The 21,491-nt window shown below is 33.7% G+C and overlaps 1 protein-coding gene across 1 annotated transcript; it reads left to right on the forward strand.

The window, feature by feature from the left end:
* Window positions 1-754: 754 nt before the first annotated feature.
* Window positions 755-21,173, forward strand: LOC129000362 (hemocyte protein-glutamine gamma-glutamyltransferase-like). Its single transcript, XM_054427326.1, has 16 exons — window positions 755-922; window positions 3,338-3,395; window positions 8,313-8,438; window positions 9,378-9,584; window positions 9,859-9,989; window positions 10,962-11,100; window positions 11,822-12,045; window positions 13,574-13,727; window positions 14,426-14,644; window positions 15,329-15,503; window positions 16,119-16,216; window positions 16,916-17,085; window positions 17,649-17,772; window positions 19,657-19,817; window positions 20,233-20,369; window positions 20,972-21,173. The coding sequence occupies exons 1-16, from the start codon at window positions 755-757 to the stop codon at window positions 21,108-21,110; spliced, it is 2,430 nt and encodes an 809-aa protein (XP_054283301.1). The 3' UTR covers window positions 21,111-21,173.
* Window positions 21,174-21,491: the final 318 nt, after the last annotated feature.

Here is a 21,491-nt window from a genome sequence, read left to right on the forward strand (position 1 = left end):
GCCAAGTGCCTAAGTCAGCCTTTTTAAATTCGATATGCCGGAGAGGACCGTTTTAGTTGTGTACACCTATCACGTCACAGCCCTCATCTCTATAAGCAACATTTAATTTGACCAACTGAAATTAGAATATGCACGTCGTAAAAGGCTTAGGTCTGACGGACACCACTAGAGGTCGCCATCTTCCTTAGGGAGAAGGGTCGAAAGCATCGTTCCGCAACGAGTGGGGAACGTTGTTAATGACTAATTATGTATGTTTATTGATAAATTTCTTTGTTGTATAAATCATTTGTAAAGGTATCACATGTTTTTTAATATTGTTAAACAAAATGGTAAATAAAGTAAGTTATGACATGTTGTACTGAAAAAATTACTTTTTTATTTGACTAGGATAATTGACAACATAAAATTTGCGCTGAAACAAAAAAGGACCATATGTCTTACAGAAAAAGTAATAAAAATTTAAACCTCCAAAAAAGTATACCCCTGATCAGAATGAAAATAATGATACTGACAAATAATAATCAAAGAAAGTTTATATAAATGGAAACAATGACACTCAATGAATATCATTAAGATAAACCAGCATTACTTCTATTAGTTCAAGGAAAACAGGTAAATCCGCAATATCAAGCAACGGGAAACAAATGGGTATAGAACGTGAAAATGTGGAGGAAATACAAAAACTGGAACGATAAAATTAAGAAAACGAGCTGGAAAGACAAAGACTGATGGAGAAGAAGGAAATGGAGCGACAATGGCTGGAGCTGGAGAAGGAAATGGAGCAAAAACGGCTGGAGAAGGAAATGCGGAGCGACAACGGCTGAGAGATGAGAGGGAGCTAGAGCGACGTAAACAAATGCTGGAAATAAGGGCTTCCATGAAATCACTATCGGCAAATGGTAGTCAAGTCTGCGGATCTGAGGTAAGAGCTAGACCAACGCTTAATATCTAAAAGAGAGGAGAGAGAATCTGAGAGTAAAGTCGTAAAGTGGCTGAATGATAATGAACCGATAGTTCATCAGTGTTTATCAACAACTGTACAATTACTAGCAGATCCAGTCAAAAAAGCTATTCAATCAACCTCTCTTTGCCACCAACAACTAACAAACTTTAGTGGTAGGCCAGATGAGTGTTCTTTTCTGCATTTGTAAATACCGTAAAATTGTATTCAGATTATGACAATAATTTAGCTATAGACTTAGAAACCGTCTTGAAGTGGTCTTGAATAATGGTGAAACATCTTTTTGTTTCCAGTAAAAACTTGAAACTTGCATGCCACAATGATAACGCAACATATGCATGTTAAACCACAATAAAAACCACAATGCAAGACAGTTTCACTCTTTGTACCCTGAAGCTGGTTATTCCAAACTGACTAATGAATATATGGACTATCCTACCTGCTGAATTCGACCGACAAGAAATAGGAAGTTAAACGTCGTGTCCAAGAAATTATTGAGACCGTATTTGCTGTTTAACGACACACGTTCTTCCACTGTCCAAGTTGGTATAGGTTCCCACTGGAGGCCATATACATCTTGGAGTGTTGTGAAACCAAAACTAAACAGTAAAAACTAGATTGTTTTAAACAAATGTATTGCACAAAAAGGTAGAAATTTGTTATTATATGTGGATAATAGAAAAATAACTTTCGAATACAAAAAACGGTTTAAAGTCAACAAAACAAAAATGTTTAGGGGTTAGAATATCTCTTCGCTTAGAAAATGAGAATGCTCTGATCAGACTGGTGCCTAAACGCCATCAAATAAATGTTAATTTACACATCCAAACCAAATTTAACAAATGGCAAAGTCATACACGTTGTCTAAACAACTTTATTTTCCCTTGGTTCTCTTTAACGAAAGAGCCGGATAAGTGGTCGTGGATGATATAGGTCTTGCAAGACATTCGCGAATGCAATATTTGTTTCGAGTCAAAATATATCTCAAGTCCTCACAAATGCTTGGCTGGGAAGTTTGCCGCTCAAAGTTGGTATCACTGATCTATTCATCCGACATCTTGTAACTCACCTCCTTATCCTGGGAGCGACAGTGACGTGACAACGCATCAAACATTCAAGCTGGAAATATGCACGTGTTTAACAATTTATAGGAGCTCCGTTCCCAACTGAATACTAGCAAAGTTACTTCTCCTCGAGTTACTATTACACAAAACAATCTACAACTACAGTTTTGTTTGTATTATGAACACAAAAGAATACATTTAAAAAATATAGTTTTTCGGTAACTTATTTCCATCTAGAATGTAAGAAGGTAAAAAATATAAAATATTGTTATGGCTGTGTAGCCTACTAATCAATTACAAAAATAGGACTATGCATTCTAATGATACTACGGATACAACCTTATAGCCTTACAACCTTGTAGCTTTTTAGTAGGCCCTACCATAAACTACTGGTAAAAAAGTATATAGATCACTATATACAATTGTCATATAACTTCCTGGCTAGTGCCATGTGGTGTTAATCCATGTGGTCCATAGTTTACCGACTATATCTTGATACAAGTTTTTAACATCTTTTGATGATGAAAAACTAATCCAACTGATCTTAATCGTTGGTCCTTTAAAAAAAATTTTAAAATAACAAACTTTGACAGACTGACAATGTTTTTAATATTAAAATAAACGTGTATGCAAATTTGTTGTAATCTTAAAAATTTAATATTGTATAGGTTCATCAATAAATAATAATAAGTTCAAGCAATCTGAGGTTTATACAAAATAAACATACAAATTCAGCCAATGAAATAGTAAAAAGTAAAATACAAACTTGGATAGCTGAATTCAGTGACGCCAGAATGTCTGTAGTGAAAAATAGGCTAAACAGAATAAACGTACAGTATGAAATAAAATTAATTTGCCAAATGTGGTCAAATATATCAGTAAACATGCATACTATAACAGTTCACTTTTTATCCATAAGAATAAGATAGTAACTTTGATCAGAATCTGACCAAAATAACTCTAGTTATCATGTTCATGGACATATATAAAAATTATACAAATTTCATGAAATAGTGTTTGTGGCGTCTGGGGGAAGTAATCCGTCCCAGGATCTACTTCTTGCGCGACACCTACGATAACAGCTTCCTCCCTAGGGAAATTCGCTTCACGCTTATAAACAGGTTACACATCTTACAATAGGGCGAGAAAGCCACATCCATTATCCAAAGTCAATGTTTATACTCAGCAAACACTAGGTCTACAAACTATTGCATGTAATCTCTGCTTGTCAAGTGCAGAGTAGCAACAATGCAGTATCAGATGACACAGGAGTTCTTCAGCCGTGACATCCCCATCCTTACGTTGATGCCAGACACCTCTGTGTCATGTTCAACGTAGTTTGCGAGTGACGCAGGAACAGGTATACCGAGGTAAGAGCTTGTTTAATTTGGTCATGACGTGATTTGGAATCTCATTTTGTCAGAAGTGCAAGTGGACTTCCATCCAATTGATGAATCTGAAGCCTTTTCCAGGTTGGTAACAGTTGAGGGTTCGTGCCGTTTGAATGTTCACTGGGTCAAAATTTGTATGTTAACTAAATGTGTTTGAATTGTACCATTGACTTTGTAAAATGAAAGATATGTCATTCCATTGTTAATTTGGAAGTGTTTATATATGCGTTTCGTGAAAGTACGCTGATGTTGACTACACATTTTACTCTAATATTTTAGGAATAGTTATCTGTGTTCTTCCATTAAGCGCTAATATCAGAGTATGCGAAATAGCTTAGAAACAGATTGGGTTTTAAGATATTATAGTTTTAAAGCTGTAAATATCACAAAACAGTTATCAAAGAACAAAACACGCCGTGCTACTTAACCGTCGAAGTATATATAACACAACAACCAGACAGGACTAGTGTTGGAACAAACAGTAAAGAACAAGACGTAGTCTACAAAAATAAAACGGAACTGTTAGATTATGTAGATTTATCTTGTTGCCAGGTTCTCGAAGAATGTTTATGTGAGTCCGGTGTACACTTCGCCACATGTCAAAAGCTACATCATCAGGAGCAGATCGGGCTCACTGGCTCACATCAATATTCTTAAAGAACCTGGCAATCATAAGGTATATTTACACAATTAATCAACTGTTCTTGAGACTGCGAATAGGCCCTACTACAGGAATTGTTAAGTTATTTTTTAACTGTCCTTAGATGACCCTTAAGGACGATAAACCGTTAATTTCTAAGGGAATATGCTTACACCCCGTTATAGATTCATCTTGAAACAGTTTATGATAATTTGTAGGCATATCCGCAACATCCCGTTGAATTTATGTTGAATACGTATTGTTTAAACTTAAAGTTTATATATTATTATTTCACAGATTTTAAAACAAACTCAACAAAATTTAACGAACCTTTGTATTCATCCTTACTGTTGTATGACCGTTTAGATTAGTACAACCAAACATAACTATCCTGCTTGCATAGGGACCATTATTTCCCTTTGTATTATATAAAAAGTAACAAGTAAAATACATCTTATAAAGGAGATAAATATATCTGTTTACGTTGACATCAACGCATTCAAACGTAAAATACATGAAACACACGTCAAAACAGGCTTCAGATGTTATAAATACGCACGAATACTTCTAGTATTCGTGGGAATACCGAATACGTCTACTGTACTTGCACATTTCAAATTCAATATCATAACTTAGGGCTTACTAAATGCTAACTTTAAAGCTTAACAATTTATTATTACCAGTTTTCATTCGAACTGATAAATGATAACATTGACTATGCATTCTGCAAGTTCTGTTTGAAGTTTAATGCTGGAACGGTACTTCATGCATTAACAGTGTATACTGTTAAATAAATGATAAAGATTACAGTAAACTCCATCGATTTAAAATACTATTTTTTATGTTTATTATGTTTTTGCATATATGCACGTTGTCGTACGCTTATTAGTATTTTTTCGTATGAAAATATGTTGGAAAAATAAGCTTAAGCATAATTTAGATGGATACTAGAATGATGGGAAAAAATTTAGACTTCAATTGAACCACGCACCAAAACAATAACATATTACAAAATTTGTAGTTGTAAACAAAACTGTAATTACAATCAGTAAAAATGAACCTAACCAACATAAAATAAAGTTTCCAATTTCAATCATGGGTTATGTCTCATATCAATGGTTAAACACAATATTCCCCGCAAACAAACATGAACAAATTGATTATTATGTTTGTTTTAAAAAAGTAATCAGACTTCATAATAGAAACACAAAACTCGTTTAAGGCCAGAGAGACTATTTTGAAAACATATAAATTTCAATACAGTATGGAATTAGAAATAACCTACCACGCCAGAAACGTCCTACTTTAGTATTATTTTACGCTTAGAGTTTGCTTATTTAATTTTGCGTTCTGAGGTTAAATAATCATAAAACATACCTCTAAAAGGAAAATTGTTACATTATGTTATAGAGTCAGGAGGTCTACGGTACCTAATTTATCAGGAGTTAGTATTCTTAAGAGAAATATTATTTTAAACTTAATAAAACGAACAATTTATAATTTTGAAATTAAATTAAATTACTAAGAAGGCAGACATTTTGTGCATTAACGTCTCACAAGCGCTTGACTTGGATTTTACCTGCACAGTAACGACACTTTTTTATAACACTAAGTAATACACGGGCTACCAATAGTATACAAATTACTAAAATATCCTATATTAGGGCTCTATAAGCTGTGATTTGATGATGATACTAACCAAAGGCCTAGTGCAATACTGTATCAATAATCTGTTGATATTAGGTTATGTATCACATCCAAACAATACACACGGAAGCTGAGGAGCGCAACACAGTTTAACCGGATGTACCATCGCATATATCATAGCTTGGGACTATGCTCACATAACTGTAGGTTATGGTTATACTATTCCAACTATATATCGTACAGTAATACATATAGTATTTCAAGGCTGATAACAACAATTTTCAATCAAAAAGGAAGAACAGTTTATTTTCAAGAAATATTTATTTTTGAGATTATACAGTAATTGAGACTACCGAAATCGTGATGATGGACGTTCTTCAACAGTCTGAAAAAAGGTGTATATCTTAAACAACTTAAAATGATTTAAATTAGGTTATATTCAATTCTATCTGTCTAAGCAATACTGAACTATTTGTATGATTCAAAAGTTAAGTTACAACAACATTTAATGCTCATCATTTAAGATTTTAGGAGTGAAATTGGAAAAAAATAATAAGGTTGGTCTTGCCTTTCGTTGTGGGTATGTAACGGATTTTGGCCAAAGTGGCATTATAGCAGATCACCTATTTATTTAAAATCTTTAAACCTTTCAGATGTATATGTAACTTCTATTTAGTGATAGATCGTTATATACATACAAATTATACAACTACGAAGACCCATGTTTTTTATCAAAACATTTTCTATTGCACAATCTATGTCCCATCTGGTGCGTTTCTTATTTAATATTAAACCACTTTAGTATCTACGAATCTGACAACCCCACAAGGTACCCTACACAATAGAAAAAGGAATTATAAAGGCCGCGGCGAGTGAAAGCGGCAACGTCGCATCAGTGTCTTGGTGCGCGGTCGTCTTACCATTAACAGTGAATGGAGGAGTCGCGTACCGACGTACATAATCGCGTTTCTACTGCCTTTAATCATTATTTATGACATTAAACTTCTTACTACAGCATGCCAGATAGATGTGATGTGCCTGGATGCAAGAATAATTACGATAGCTCAATTAAAAATGAATAATACATACAGTGTTCTAAGATTCTACGTGATCCGCCACGTTAGTAACAATTTTGCTTCCTGCTATTCTTAGATCAAATTAGACATCTTAAAACAATTCTCGTTTTTGTGTGAAACATTTCCACGAATATGAACTGAAATTTGTAAAAAAATGTAAGGATAAGACTTTGATTCGTGTAAATATACACGCGAGAAGCGAGTTTTAGGTATGAGAAAGCCGTACTATTTCCTTGTTTATTTGTCTGTCTATTGATAAAAGCTGTTGTTAAGTGATTAAAATAACTTAAATAACTAGCACTTCGAAGAAATAAACCGGTGTTTCTGTTAAGTAGGCGTACTAGTAAAAAATATGTACTACACTATCTAACAATTAAAGCATCATATTCTCCGACTCCAGTCTGAATGTTGATGTGATGAAACAATTCAATTAATATTGTGGAAAGCATTGGAGGCCTAGCTTCTGAAATCGTTTACAAAATGAAAAACGTTTTGCTTAGTAATTATTCAAAGAAAATAAATTATTTATAGTCAGTTTTCCTTCAAAATGAAAACTTAAAATTTTGTTGCCGCTAAATGGTTTTCTCAGGTAGACTAAAACATAATATTCCTATTGAAAATTGAAAATTAATTTTATTCGAACAAATTGTTAGATGTTAGTCTCTACAAATCCCAAAGTCTCTACAAATATTGAAGTGGCAATAAGTTAGTCAGTCCTACTGTATTACCATTACCATTCTTGGTATGGTAGCTTTATTTTGTAAAATTTAAGCACAGTCTGCCTAGTAGTTTTTACTATGTTGAATAACTCACATATATACAGACACCATGAGATTGTTATATAATAGTGTAGATTATCAAATTAACAAAGGAAATATGTAAAGTCCATCTATTTCCACATTCATCGTACTTACAATACGATAAATGCAACCAAAAACATCATGTTTGTATATTTTTAGTTTTAGACATATTGTGGTATGTTGCAATTTTTCACTAAATAAACAACCTAGATTCCAATTTTGTCTATTTTACCATACCTTAAAATCTACTAAAATATGTTATTACGTATTTAAATACTTTCATTCATTGATACAGAACAGCAATACTCTCATTGATGTTCATAGCCTAGCGCGTGTGAAGACGGACGCAGAGGGGGTGTGATTGCGGCGTTGCCAGTTCGAACGTCGCGGCCTTGTATTAGAGATGGCTGTGGTTATACACAAGAAACCCTTCCATGTTAATCGAGTTTATTAATAAGTATTACTTGCGACAAATGTTCTATTCTGCAGTGATCTTTGCACATGTTTTCTGGTACAGCACAGAGAAGCATCAGTGGATATAATCAAGTTTTAGGTCCTTCTATTGTTTCTATAAGCCATTGTATAATAGTTATTTGATGAAATATCTTGGTAGATGTTTAACGTGATTTATGATATAACAAATGTGTGAAATGTTCACCGGGATACTAAGATATGCTGTACTTTTTAAGTCCAATGATTTATTATTTAATACTCCGAGGTGTAATTTGTACAGCCAGGTGTATGATGGGAGAACAACACGCAGGAGATGGGATGACTAAATATCACCTGAAAATGAAAGCTAAGCTCGTCTTGGACTACGAGAGAAGAAGAAGAAATGACAAGTTGTCACATGTTGAAGGTAGTCATGTTGTTGCAAATTATTAGGAAACAATCTCTATTCCAAGGCTAATTATTGAAGTTCAGTATTGTCATAGCTACTTCTATACAAGGCGTTTACATGAACATGGCACAGACGTTCCATTATAAACTAGTGCAACAGCTGTTTCGGTAGGCCGGGACTCCAGCGTTGCCACTTTTTTCTTGTTGCGGCCTTGTATTAAAGAAGTTCATGATATTGCATAGAAGCAAATCTCTTAACCAAGCATACTGGTTGTGACCTGTAGAAAAATCTATACTGTATATAGAATTTAAAAAAGGAAAACTTTGATAACAGTTATCTTGAGTATCTTGTAATCTTAAGTATTGATAATTTATTCAAATGCTTAATTGCGTTATGTTTAAAACTTACCCCGAAGAAAACGACGTTTTTCACGTCACGCTTGTTTCGGGTCTGAATATATTGCTTTTTATGTAAATAGTAATGTATATAGTAAAGTATGTAGTTAGTCAATTTTATCAATGAACTTGAAGTCCATACATTTTAAAATTTGTGATACTTTGGAAATTATATACTTCCTACCATGATCTACTTACCAACTTTTCACATTTTAAAACTACCATTCACGAGTTGTATTTGTGACAATTAATTAATCTATCAATTACCAAATGGATACATAATAAATGGATACAGCTTAGTAATGGATAAATGATACATAATAATTTATCCATTGTTGAACTCCGGTTCACGATTTATCTTTCAAAACTAGGGTTTGACAAGCAGTGATCCTTATATCTCGTTTTCCCTAAGAATAATATATTGTAAAGTCACATGTTTTATAAACATTAGACACAGCTGATCTAACAAAGCATAGGGTACGTTTTAAGTAGACCTACTGCAAACTCCCAAACAACACTATAACGTGAGTTGGACGCATTCATAGTATGTTTACTAATTTAGTTCACGACGATGGAACCCTGACCATAGAGGTGACAGATCTTTACGCTCTGGACAACGCTGCGGCTCATCATACTGACCACTTCCTCGTCGTCGCCGACCTCCCGGGCGTCCCCGTGCTGCGTCGCGGCCTACCCTTCTATCTAGCGGTGAGGTTTTGTCGGCCCTTGGACACGGCGAAAGACATGGTGAGCTTCGTCTTTGAACTGGGTAAGGAAGATTTAGTCGCACTCCGTCTTAATTACTTAAAACACTACTAATATTACTCAAGTCCTACCTTCACATGCTAGGACGCTAGGCTTTGGTCCAGAACCTTTCGTTTCTTCAGGCTAGACCTAATTATAACTTATTAGAAACCACGTAATTTCCATTTAGTGTAAGGTTATTCTTAAAACTTTCTTAGATACATTTAAAAATTACAGCAGAGAACTACATTCTATAAATCCAAACTCGACATGAAATAAAGTGTAACTTTTCTATTAAGGACCAAGACCGGAAATCATCTGTGGGACGCGGCACGTGATCTCGGTTTCTTCCAAACCGGAAGTTGCTGCCAATAAATCCTCATGGGATGCCCGGGTTCATCGGCAGGACTCAAACGTCACCATTTTCCAGGTATTTCGTTATTTATTTCATCCCTAAATTCAATTTTAAATATAACTAGCTGCTGTACCCGTGCTTCGCAACGGGAAAAAAATCTGTTTCATAATCATTGAAATAGATTTAGAATAGTCATAATCTATAATAAAGTTTTAGATTAAACAATCCCACCACATTGCTGTGTGAAATATATTTAATTTCCTTGGATCAGCTGTCTGAAATGAGCATTTGGCAGTGCTAATTGATTACCTACATTTTAATGTCATCGGAAAGGCAGACATTGTTAATTATTTGTCCATGGAGACAAATTAATATTTACTTTTGAAAACCTCGCCTCAAAACTTTGGACATCCAAGGGGCGTAGCCCGAGAGAAAATCGGGAAGTGAATAGGCCTAGGACATTCCTAGATATGTGGACCATCTTTGTGCTTAATTTTGGCTGTATTGGTTTAGTATTTTAGTCGTGACAGTTGCCCAGACAGACACCACCTCAATTTTATTATAGTATAGACAAATAGATTAAAAGACGTAAAATGATTATAAACTAAACCAGTAACGTTATAAGTTAAAAACATTCCTTTCTGATTTTCATTTACTGAACTGACAATTGGCTGGTTAACAAAGTTTCAGCTTAATATCATAAATAAAAAGATCTGATAGATTCAATAAATAATTTACTTCTAAAAGATTTATTTATACTGTCACAGACGTAGGTTATACATACTAAACAACAGTGCAGTTTCATATTTTTAATTTGCAAGTAATTTAGGTTCTCACCATTTTTCAACCTTACCTATGACAGAATAATTAACTTACTTGTTTTGCAGTATATTTGAAATCTTTCAAACACCTGCTTACGTGTTTGCGAAATATCACAATCACATTACTTTCTTTAATCTAGTTTTGAAATATTTCGGACGGTTCATTTTTTTCATTATTAAATTTAATAATTTTTAATATGACCTTCTAATACAATTTTTATTCAAGGTAAGGATTCCAGTGAAGTGTCCTGTTGGAATTTGGCATTGCAATATTGTCACCTCCAAAGTAGACACAACTCGTTCTGAAACCAAAGAGTTTAACATAGAGAAAGATATCTACATTCTCTTCAATCCTTGGTGTCCAGGTAGGGGTTCTAACTAACTAGCAAACAGATTTTCATGCATGTTTGTAATATAATATTTAGTATTTATCTAATACATAGGCCTACTGTACTATCATTGACTTTAAAAAAGTCGACGTTCCATCTATATAGTCCAGCTCAACCCAGTAAAAAAAATATAATTTGAATGATTATCGAGTCACAGAGTGTACTACTACTATATTCCCACCTTTAGTTTTTGTTACTGAAATATTATATGACTTAAAATTGACGACAGTTAATTTACAATGTGTAGTCGTTTAGTTTTGGCTTGGTATTGACGTATTCGCAGTATTCATCAGTACAATCTGTAGGTGGCTCAATCGTCTGGATATCCGAGTGTATATAATAGTGCTCACTTTAAAATCTAAAGTTTGTTGGTTGGATGCTAGGCGATATCGTTACCAGACCCAGATGCCAGATTTCGTTGGGATATCAATGATGATCTAACAATAGTTCAACGTTAGATTGTAACAAGACCAGGGTCTGGACCGTTCCCTTACAAAGAACAGTCAAAATACCAATCACGTACAACCACAAAGAAAAATTAAAACTCAACCATTTTATTTCAAAACTGGCCACAACTTTGACATAGGATTTGGAATTCGGTGTACAATATAATACCATTGGTTAACAATGTCAATGAGAATACACAACTTTAATTAAACAACTGTTTAAACCATTTTATTATATTTCCTTTTCCCAGATGACGGAGTGTTTCTGGATGGGGATGCCAGGGAACAGTTCGTTTCCAGCGACTATGGCAGGGTTTGGACCGGGACCCATCGTCACCCTATAGCCCGCCCCTGGGTGTTCGGACAGTACGACGATGTCGTCCTTCCAGTAGCCATGCTGCTGCTGGAGGAGTCGTCCTTGGAGCACTCCAGGAGAGGAAATATCGTGGAAGTAGCCAGGGCCATTGGTACTGCGGTGAGGAGTGTAGGAGAGTCGTAGCGAAATTTATTTTTAGGACCAATAATTATTAAATTAAAATATCTGGATGATTCTGAGGAATTGAAATAGGAAACAGGTCACGTGGCCCAGTTATGAGCTACGTATGGTTCGTAATTGGCACCGACGCTTTGATAGTGATGTTATTAAGGGGCATGAAGCTCGTGAGTATATGAGGTAATTTGAATTTGATTTAAGTAGGATTATGCTTGAAAATTTGTACTCGTATTTTAAAGGTTATATTATACAAACAGTTGTTTTACAATCGGAATTAAAATCATAACAACACAAAAGGAGACTTCGGGTTAGATGCTACGCACAAACATTTTTTTAATTTGCATTTGTTTAAGCCATTGTATTTATTACGTTTTTTGTAAGGGGACGATTTAAACCCTGGTCTTGTCTTATATGTAGACCACTGGAATTTATTTATAAAAAAAATTATTTAACTGACAAAAGTTAAAGACAATCCAATAAATTATATCTATAACAAAACAAACGTGATATATTAATGTTCTTCAAAAGAACGTTTTAGACCAAAGTCTTATAAACCATTACTGTAAGCAAATTCAGGATGATAATTTTATATAAGTAAAAAACTAGTTTAAAAATCCATCGAAACAAAAGAAACATTTAAAAGATTATTAAAAAAATGAAATAACTTTATTGCATCACATAAAAGTGTTTTATCTCTAGGTTTGGGTTCAATGAGGCCCTTGTCATTCCCCTAACATCCATAAACCTACCCAAGCCCAAGATTATATAGACAATACTCGAATTGTTTTGTAACAATTTACAATATATTGAAACATGTATTGATAAATATAAGCACAATCCAAACAAACAATACAGTAAATTTGAATTCGTATATATTATGTGTTTAAAATATTTATTCTAAAGTTTTATAGTTTATTTAATTTGAGTTAAACATAACATAATAACCAATAATTATTTATTTCGTGTGGATGGTTTTTATAGTTATTAATATTTTGAATTTATAATAAGGTATGTCAAAAGAGATGGCTGTTCACTAATCAACAACGAAATTTTAAGTGTAATTTTGGTTTTAATCCCGGCTCAGTTGGAGATTTAAAGTCCTAGTAAAGTTTATTAGCAATTTCGTCTGAAAAAGAACAACAAGCCTAACCAAAACAGCTTTGGGTTTACAACAGTAAAATCTTGAATGTTACAACCCCCTTTTTATTACAAACAGAAGATTACTTTCTGGCTGTAAACATTTCCAGTTGTTGGTTAGACTAATCGTTGGGACTTACTTGTAAACATATTGAAATGTGTTTTCATTTCGACTTCTAAGGTTGTATTGTGAATAGATTCTGCTTTTGTTTATAAACAGAAGTAAGTCCCCATAAAACACTATTTTACTGAATAGCGAATTAATAAAACATTAAAAGGGAATATTTAAACAAATTTTAACAGGAAAATGTAAATTCACTTAGTCTGCAGGTTTGCTGCGGCGGGGATGTTTTCTATTGTTTTAAATTTTCAGTTGAGAGCTAAGATTGAGAAGCAGACGTCGAGCGTGTCAAGTAGAAGCTCGGCAGCGTGCACCGGTTCCGTGGCAGTTTTGGAGAGATGGTTGAAGGAGACGGACACGTCGCACTTTGGTCAAACCTGGGTTTGTTCATCAGTGGCAGTCACAGGTATCTAGAGTAAATAAATCCATCTAATCAGTAATGTAAAAATGATTACCCTTCCTCCTAATTATTCATTAAACTCAGTGGCGGTTCTAGGACCTACCTCCAACCCCCCCCCCCCCAGAAAAAGAGGGGGCATCGGAGTCCTCCCATGGAGAATTTGGTATTTTAAATCGGTTTGGTTGATTTTATAAAGCCATTTTAAACGTGTAGAACTGTATCCAATAACCTCAGTTTTTAGGTCGAAAAGTTTTGGTTATATTTATTTTTCCAGGTATTAATGGGAAGGGGGTTTATCCCCTCCTTGAAACCACCACTAGTTAGCCTAATCTGAAAAATTCTTTAAACCAAACCTCAGATTAAATAGGTTAGCTATTACACCGTGAAAAGTCGTAGGCGTATTGCCATTTTGATATGTTCACTCAATGATATATCCCTGGATCTCAAAGAAAACGATCATTGGTCTGTCTCCAACAATGAACAACAGTGAACAACGATCGGTCATCAATAAAGACAAATAACAAGGATGTTTCGAATATGTGACAACACCTATCATCCCTCTAACATCCCCAAATCACACTGAATTACCTCCATAAATGCCAATATTATTATAACGATACTATAAGAAACTTATTCCTTATTTCTCATAGCAGCTTTGTGGACTATTATTTTAGTAACTGAAAGACAAATCCTCCACATTTCAGTGTTTAGAGCCCTTGGTATCCCTAGTCGACCAGTCACTAGCTACATCTCTGCCCACGGATCTCTGACTCTTGTGAGATACATGAGTGATGAGGGGGAATGGTTAGACCAACTCCTAAGTGACAATCTCCCCTGGGGCTTCCATGTGTGGGTGGAAGCGTGGATGGCCAGACCTGACCTGACGGAAGGTCATAATGGCTGGCAGGTGATAGATCCTAATGGTGAGTGAACATGATATGCTATTGCTGAAATTTAAGTAAGCTATTTTTATTTTATACACATGAAGGTATGTTTTAGGTTTGGAAACATTTTTGTTCCCCAGTACAACAGTACCCCCAGTACACGTTGAATAATTAATTGTGTGATAGAATAACCTCTAGGTGGTTAAAGTAAGCAAAGTAAAGACTTTTTTAACCTGTTCTTCAGTCAAACGATCCTGTGTAGTTACATGTTCTATCTCGTAATCAGAAGTGCATTATCAAAATATCAAGTTATGTACGACCATTGACTATTAAAGGCAGCCACCTATACGTGGTGATGAGTGAACAAAGTATCCTACTGTGAATATTAGTCAGCTCTTCAGGCTTGATCGGATCAGATTCCCCAAAGTTGTTTTTCTTCAAGGAACTAAGGAGCTTTGCGTTTTGCACCTGATGATGTACTTCACTCAATGGTAGTGACAAATTGTTGAAGCGAGTAAAGGAAATATAAACATTTCATATGTGGGGAGCGAGCTGGTGTAGTGGTAGAGTGCGGGACTTTAGTCCCCGACACTCAGGGTTCAAATCCCGCCAATCACCAATGGATTTTATCTAAGTGATAATGCCACGACCCACTCCTAGCCTGAAATAATGTGGAATAAATATTCCGTGCTAGAAGCTAGAGGAAATACCTTTTCATTGTAGTTACAGGAAAGTCAATCTGTGGACCTACGTCAGTCGAAGCTGTTCGCCAAGGAAACATTGGTCAGATGTTCGACACGGCGATGGTTTACGCTACGCTCAACGGAGAGCTTCTGCATATGAAGGAAGATCCTGGAGGTGAAAAACAGTTTATGAAACTGCGACCAACTCAGTATGGGTAAGCTAAACTACATATAACAAATTTCATTTCAACCTTATGCGATTGTAGTTGACATTAAGACGCGATGCTAGTTATTTAGCGAGGGACTTTTTACTTGGTCACGTTTGATAGAACATTCAAAATACTAAATAACAGTGTTCTTGACATTTTCTCATAAAATAAGTCATTTTTTAGTAAATTAAATTATAAAAATGAAATGGCCACAATTTTACAATTTTGGAATCGGATTAATTTAGGTTTTTCAACTCGGTCTGTTCTACTTAAACAAACGTACCGATTTCATAAAGAGAAGAATGTAAATATAAAAAAAAGGTTTATACAAACAACAGAAAATGGCGGTAATATAGTTAACGAAGTGATTATGAAAACAAATTATTTTGGGTTTCTCTATTTATCGACCCTCAGGGCCATTTCCCGGAGGTTGACCGTTTGCGTGACAACTTGTATAAAAAGGACACCTTGGTCTCTTACAGGAGAAATTTCATTATATATGATAACTCCCTCAATATAAGCTATGCGATAACTATAATAGTGGAAGTATTTGAAAAACCTGTCAACTGGTGTTTAATTATGTAGCCTACAAATTAATTTAACAATTTATTTTGTTCACAGAGTGGGCTGTAAAATAGTCACCGACTCAGTACGACCGGACATTGACACAACAGAGGCTTGTTTTATTGATGTCACAAAAACATACAAAAATGAAAAAGGTGTGCATAAATTATGTTGGGAAAAATACAAGTTTTGTACTTTTAAGGATCAAATACACAAGCAAAATAGTATTGTATTGGCTACTCCATAATGTTACACCAACCCCCCCCCCCCAAAAAAAAATAGTAGTAGTAAGATAATACGTTTGAGCTTTACACATCTTTAAAAAAAACTAGCATTGAAGTATGTACTCTCAAAAGAACTCTCAAAATGGTAAACATTGTTAACTAGTCATTCACAATTGAAGGGTCTTATGGTTGTTATGATCAAATGGATGATTAGAGATACGTTCTTTGGTTTCCTGATTTCGAGCAACGGGTATTGGTTTGTAAATATTTCATTACATCGACATATAGTGTATATTTGAAAGTTTTCACATGATTAAGTTTTAATTTATAACAATGCTGTAAACATAATCCTACAAAATCAATAGTGTAATTGTATCACAGTCTCAAGTGGAAAAAATAAGATTTTTACTGTCCTTAATTTGGTTTAAACTTATTGGTTATTATATATATTTTTTAAATATCTAGTGAATAGTTGTTGTGTAAACATTCTGAGCAAATCGTCAAAAACTCCTGTAATTTGCGGAAACAGTATTTTAAGAAGTATAAAACTCATTTAAAAGGAATCTCATAGTTATTATTTAAGAAGTTAAATATTAATTTACGAAATACATGACAACTCAATTGTTCAAGGATCTGCAGAAGAACACAAGAAAATTGTCAATTCGATACTTGGATTTCCCCCTTCTCCAAAACCCTACGCAAAATCAAAACGTGAGAAAAACGAAGAAGTTTTGTTTGAACTTGTGGAGATCAATCAAGTGATGTTTGGACAACCCTTCAGTGCGTCAATTCGTGTTCAGGTATAAGTTTGAAAATGGTTGAATTATTCGACAAAAGAATTTTAATGACAAAATGTTCAGCAACAAGTCTGCATTAAATTCACTGTGGCAATCGGTGATAAATGAATAAATATACTGACCCTTATTCTTATATTATGTAAATGGGTCATTATGAAAGTACTGTTATCAACTCAGAAGTGTTTAATGCAACGTGGATTAAAATGGCGATTTATACAGCTTTTTACCTTTATAGCTTAGGTGCACATACTCGTACACCCATCAGATGATTAAAATAGTTATTTATTTAACGCAAGACTAATCGGTTTGAAGGACGGTCAGGTACTATACATTGGAAAAAGTGGATTGTATACATTAATTATTTAAGTTGACAGATTTTAATACTTTTTAAGTTACTTAGAATGTTACAGGAATTGAAGGGAAAATCTTCTGTTGGAAAATAACAAACACTACTGTCACTTAAGCTAATTTGAGTAACGTTTGACTAGACTGAACATTGCATTTATTGTACCAAACAAAATCATTTTTGCGACTGGTAAAAAGATAATAAATGTATATTTTTTCAGAATAAAGGTCAAAGGGATCTCAGTATTTCTGTGTCTGTATCAGCCTACTCAGTGCTTAGTAATGGTGAAAAAGCACATTTTATTGGTTTGAGGAAGAATACGTATACACTTCAGCCAGGTCAAAGTAAGAATTAATTTCCTTGAAACTGAAATAGGAAAAATATGATCTAAGAGTGAAATAGCCAAACAGTAAAATGGCGTGATGGTAAAGAGATAAAATAATAGAATAGGTCAAAACAGGTCAAGGTAAGAATACTAAAAAAAAAACAGTAGAAAAAACTGTAAATATTGTAAGACTAATTATAAAAGTTACTGTAAGAACCAATATCCAAATAAACTTATCGTTATAAGTATTTAAACATTTCATATTATAGTACCGGGGGACCAAGCCTTGCTCTGTTGTGGTTAATTGGGTATTATCGTTAAAACAATATCGTAAACAGACACATTTTATAATTTACGAAAAACATTTTTATTACTAACTATAGACATTTGATCGCTGAAATAAGAAACAACTCTGTAATGTTGTACTATGTAGTGGTATGCAATTTTAAACAAAAAAAGTTATGATTTTGATCCATAAGGCCAATGTTAAATGTTTATATTTTCAAATGAGGTATGTAGTGAAATAAGAATTTTCCTGAGGTACTGGCTGTCGCTAATCACGTTTTTGTGGCTATAGGTCCCTAATTCCAAAATTTTGTCAAAATCCTTCCGCTGAATTTCGAGATATACAGGGTGGCTGGTCATCAGTGTGACAAACTTTTTTTGGCGTAAGTACAAAGTAAATGCAGTGTAATGATGCATATAAAAGGTTCCAAGTCCAAAAGTTAGCTTCCCAAAGAATTATTTTATGTTTTTCAAAAATAACTATGTTTTCAAACTTAATACAGCTATTTCTCAACTACCTGTAAATGGATTTGAGTAGACAATGTCATTTTCGTGTTCTACATTAAATTTTGAGTAAGAATAATAGAAAATGACGGAGGATCAGTTGTAAAAACTCCATTGTAAATAGATGCAAAGATAAAGATTTAGATGTTTGATAAAAATGTAAAAAACATTGGTCTATTGTATTTTTTCACACCCTGTATACAAGAAAGTGTCCGAATATGTTAAAAACTGCGCCATTGTATAAGCTTTCCAACCATATGCTACACTATTGAGGTTTAGATATTCTGTTGTTTGTTTTAGTGGTTTGAATACCAGAAAATAGGGTGTCTTGAACGTTAAAAACATAGAAAGCCAGCATGTATTAAGCAAAAGTTGTATTTTTGTTTCAGCTTGAACAGTAAAAACAGTAAAAAAGTTCCCTGTTTTCTGGTATTCAAACCACTAAAACAAACAACAGAATATCTAAACTTCAATAGTGTAGCATATGGTTAGAAAGCTTATAAAATGGCGCAGTTTTTAACATATTCGGACACTTACTTGTATACAGGGTGTGAAAAAATACAATAGACCAATGTTTTTTTTTTAATTTTTATCAAACATCTAAATTTTTATCTTTGAATCTATTTTACAATGGAGTTTTTACAACTGATCCTCTGTGATTTTCTATTATTGTTATTCAAAATTTAATGTAGAACACGAAAATGACATTGTCTACTCAAATCCATTTACAGGTAATTGAGAAATAGCTGTATTAAGTTTGAAAACATAGTTATTTTAGAAAACATAAAATAATTCTTTGGGAAGCTAATTTTTGGACTTGGACCCTTTTATATGCATCATTACACTGCATTTACTTTGTACTTACGCCAAAAAAAGTTTGTCACACTGATGACCAGCCACCCTGTATATTACAGTCTCGTATTATAGAACAGGGTTGATCACTTAAAAGCATACTTTTCGAAGTTCCTACCAGCTTATAAACAATTTTACTGAAGGAACTTTTAACACAGAATAGTTTTAGGCTAATGGCTAACGTGAACGTATTTATGCCTGGGTCAAAAGTAAATAGATTTTTGCCTGTTTTTTGTTATCTAAATACAAATTTCTGCCACAGAGGACGCCTTAGTGCTCTCAGGAGAGCCCGTGGAATACGTTGATAAACTCGTGGATCATAGTTTGATCAAAGTATTGGCCCTTGGTGAAATAAAGGAGTCCGGGATCAAATGGTGTGAAGAGGACGACTTTCAGATGATCAAACCAAAACTAACTCTTGAGGTAAAACTATGATTTAGCTAATTCTTGTTAGAGATGTCTCTGACTATTGGTTTGTTACTGATGTGAACATCAAATAACATTATGAAACATGAATAATGTTAAAATTATGAAAAATGAAGTAAAATGAATTTTTATCTCGAAAATACATAAATTAAAAATATTATGCATAGTCCTTGTTGTAATCGTATTTAATTATTATATTGTAATTATTATATTTTTATCTTGAGTTTTAATGTTTCAATACTGCCAACATAGAAAACATATATTTTTCCTAGTTATGTTTATTATGTTCTTGAATTACTCTGGTAAAGAATCTTTGTGCATACTTAATGCTACAATGTAGTTGGAATAAGCTGATTTGAAGCGTTGTAAAATTAAATAAATGAATAACTATGCTATTTGATCAATTCTCTAGGTAAAGGGGGTGCCAAAAGTTGGACAAGAATGTACCGTGTCATTTTCCTTCCAGAACCCTTTAGACATAATGTTGTCCCACTGTATCTTCTGTATGGAAGGGCCTGGCTTGGTTAGGCCAATTTTGAAGAAGCATAGGTGAGTGTTGAATCGTTGAATGTATGATTGTATGACGGTTGAGTAGGAATTTCCCTTTCAATTGAGTATTTGTGTATATTGTATATACATTTTGTAATAAGCAACACTATTTAATTCAATCAAAAAGAAATTTTTTCATGTAACTAACCATTGTATAAAACAAAGTTTAAACTGTTAATGACAGTCGCAGTGTATTTTGCGGGACATTTCAGATTGTTAATATGCTTACCCGAGAAAATTAGAGTCCTGAAGCTAATAGGTAGGCAATAATAGAATAAAACACTGATATCACTGATTTTTCATCCTCATGATGGAACTAAAAACAAGGTTGAAAAGAAATAAAATTATTATTTTCCCTTCAACCTACTTTCTGAAGAAGTTTTACATCAAGAGGGAAAATCAGTGTTATTTTTTATGCTCTTTTATTGTGTATCTATTATTCCCTGGACTCAATCTTCTCAGAAAAGCTACTTCTCCTACTCCAATACTTTTCCAAATAACCCTTCTTTAATATTATTTAGTTGCAAAATTCTTGTCATATTTGAATTTGAATATTTCACTTAAACTCCTTGGTTGAAATCATTATGTAATTTGTTTTTCAGGGATGTTATGCCAAACGAGTTGGTTACACTAACGGAATGTATAGTTCCAAAAATTGCGGGCAATCGAAATATAAATGCGTCATTTACTTCCAGACAGCTGACAGATATTCTGGGCTCATCTAGTCTATATGTTGAATGACCACCGTATAATGTAACGTAATAAACAAATGCAATTGCAAGACTAATTAGTATGTCTAAAAAGTACAGCCAATAAAATCAATTTAATACTATAGAATTTTTACTGAACCGTTCCCTATTTATTTTACATTCCAATGGACCTAGCTTCATTTTGATATTTGGTACAATTTTATGCAACAACATACAAGACTTCCTTAATGCTAGTTATACAATAATAGTTGAGTGAATAAAAATGAATCAGTTAATATCAAAACAAAAATGAGAAACAGCAACAAGATGGCAAAAATGACAGCGGCAACCAACAAATGGTGATATTGTAGAAACTTTCATTTGATTCCTTATCTTTAAGGTGATTAAATACTGAAAGAGAATACTAGTTATT

Source organism: Macrosteles quadrilineatus, unplaced genomic scaffold, assembly GCF_028750875.1.
Source record: "Macrosteles quadrilineatus isolate MER2022 unplaced genomic scaffold, UCM_ALF_1.0 Scaffold_8__2_contigs__length_117827958, whole genome shotgun sequence".
Lineage (NCBI taxonomy): Eukaryota > Metazoa > Arthropoda > Insecta > Hemiptera > Cicadellidae > Macrosteles > Macrosteles quadrilineatus.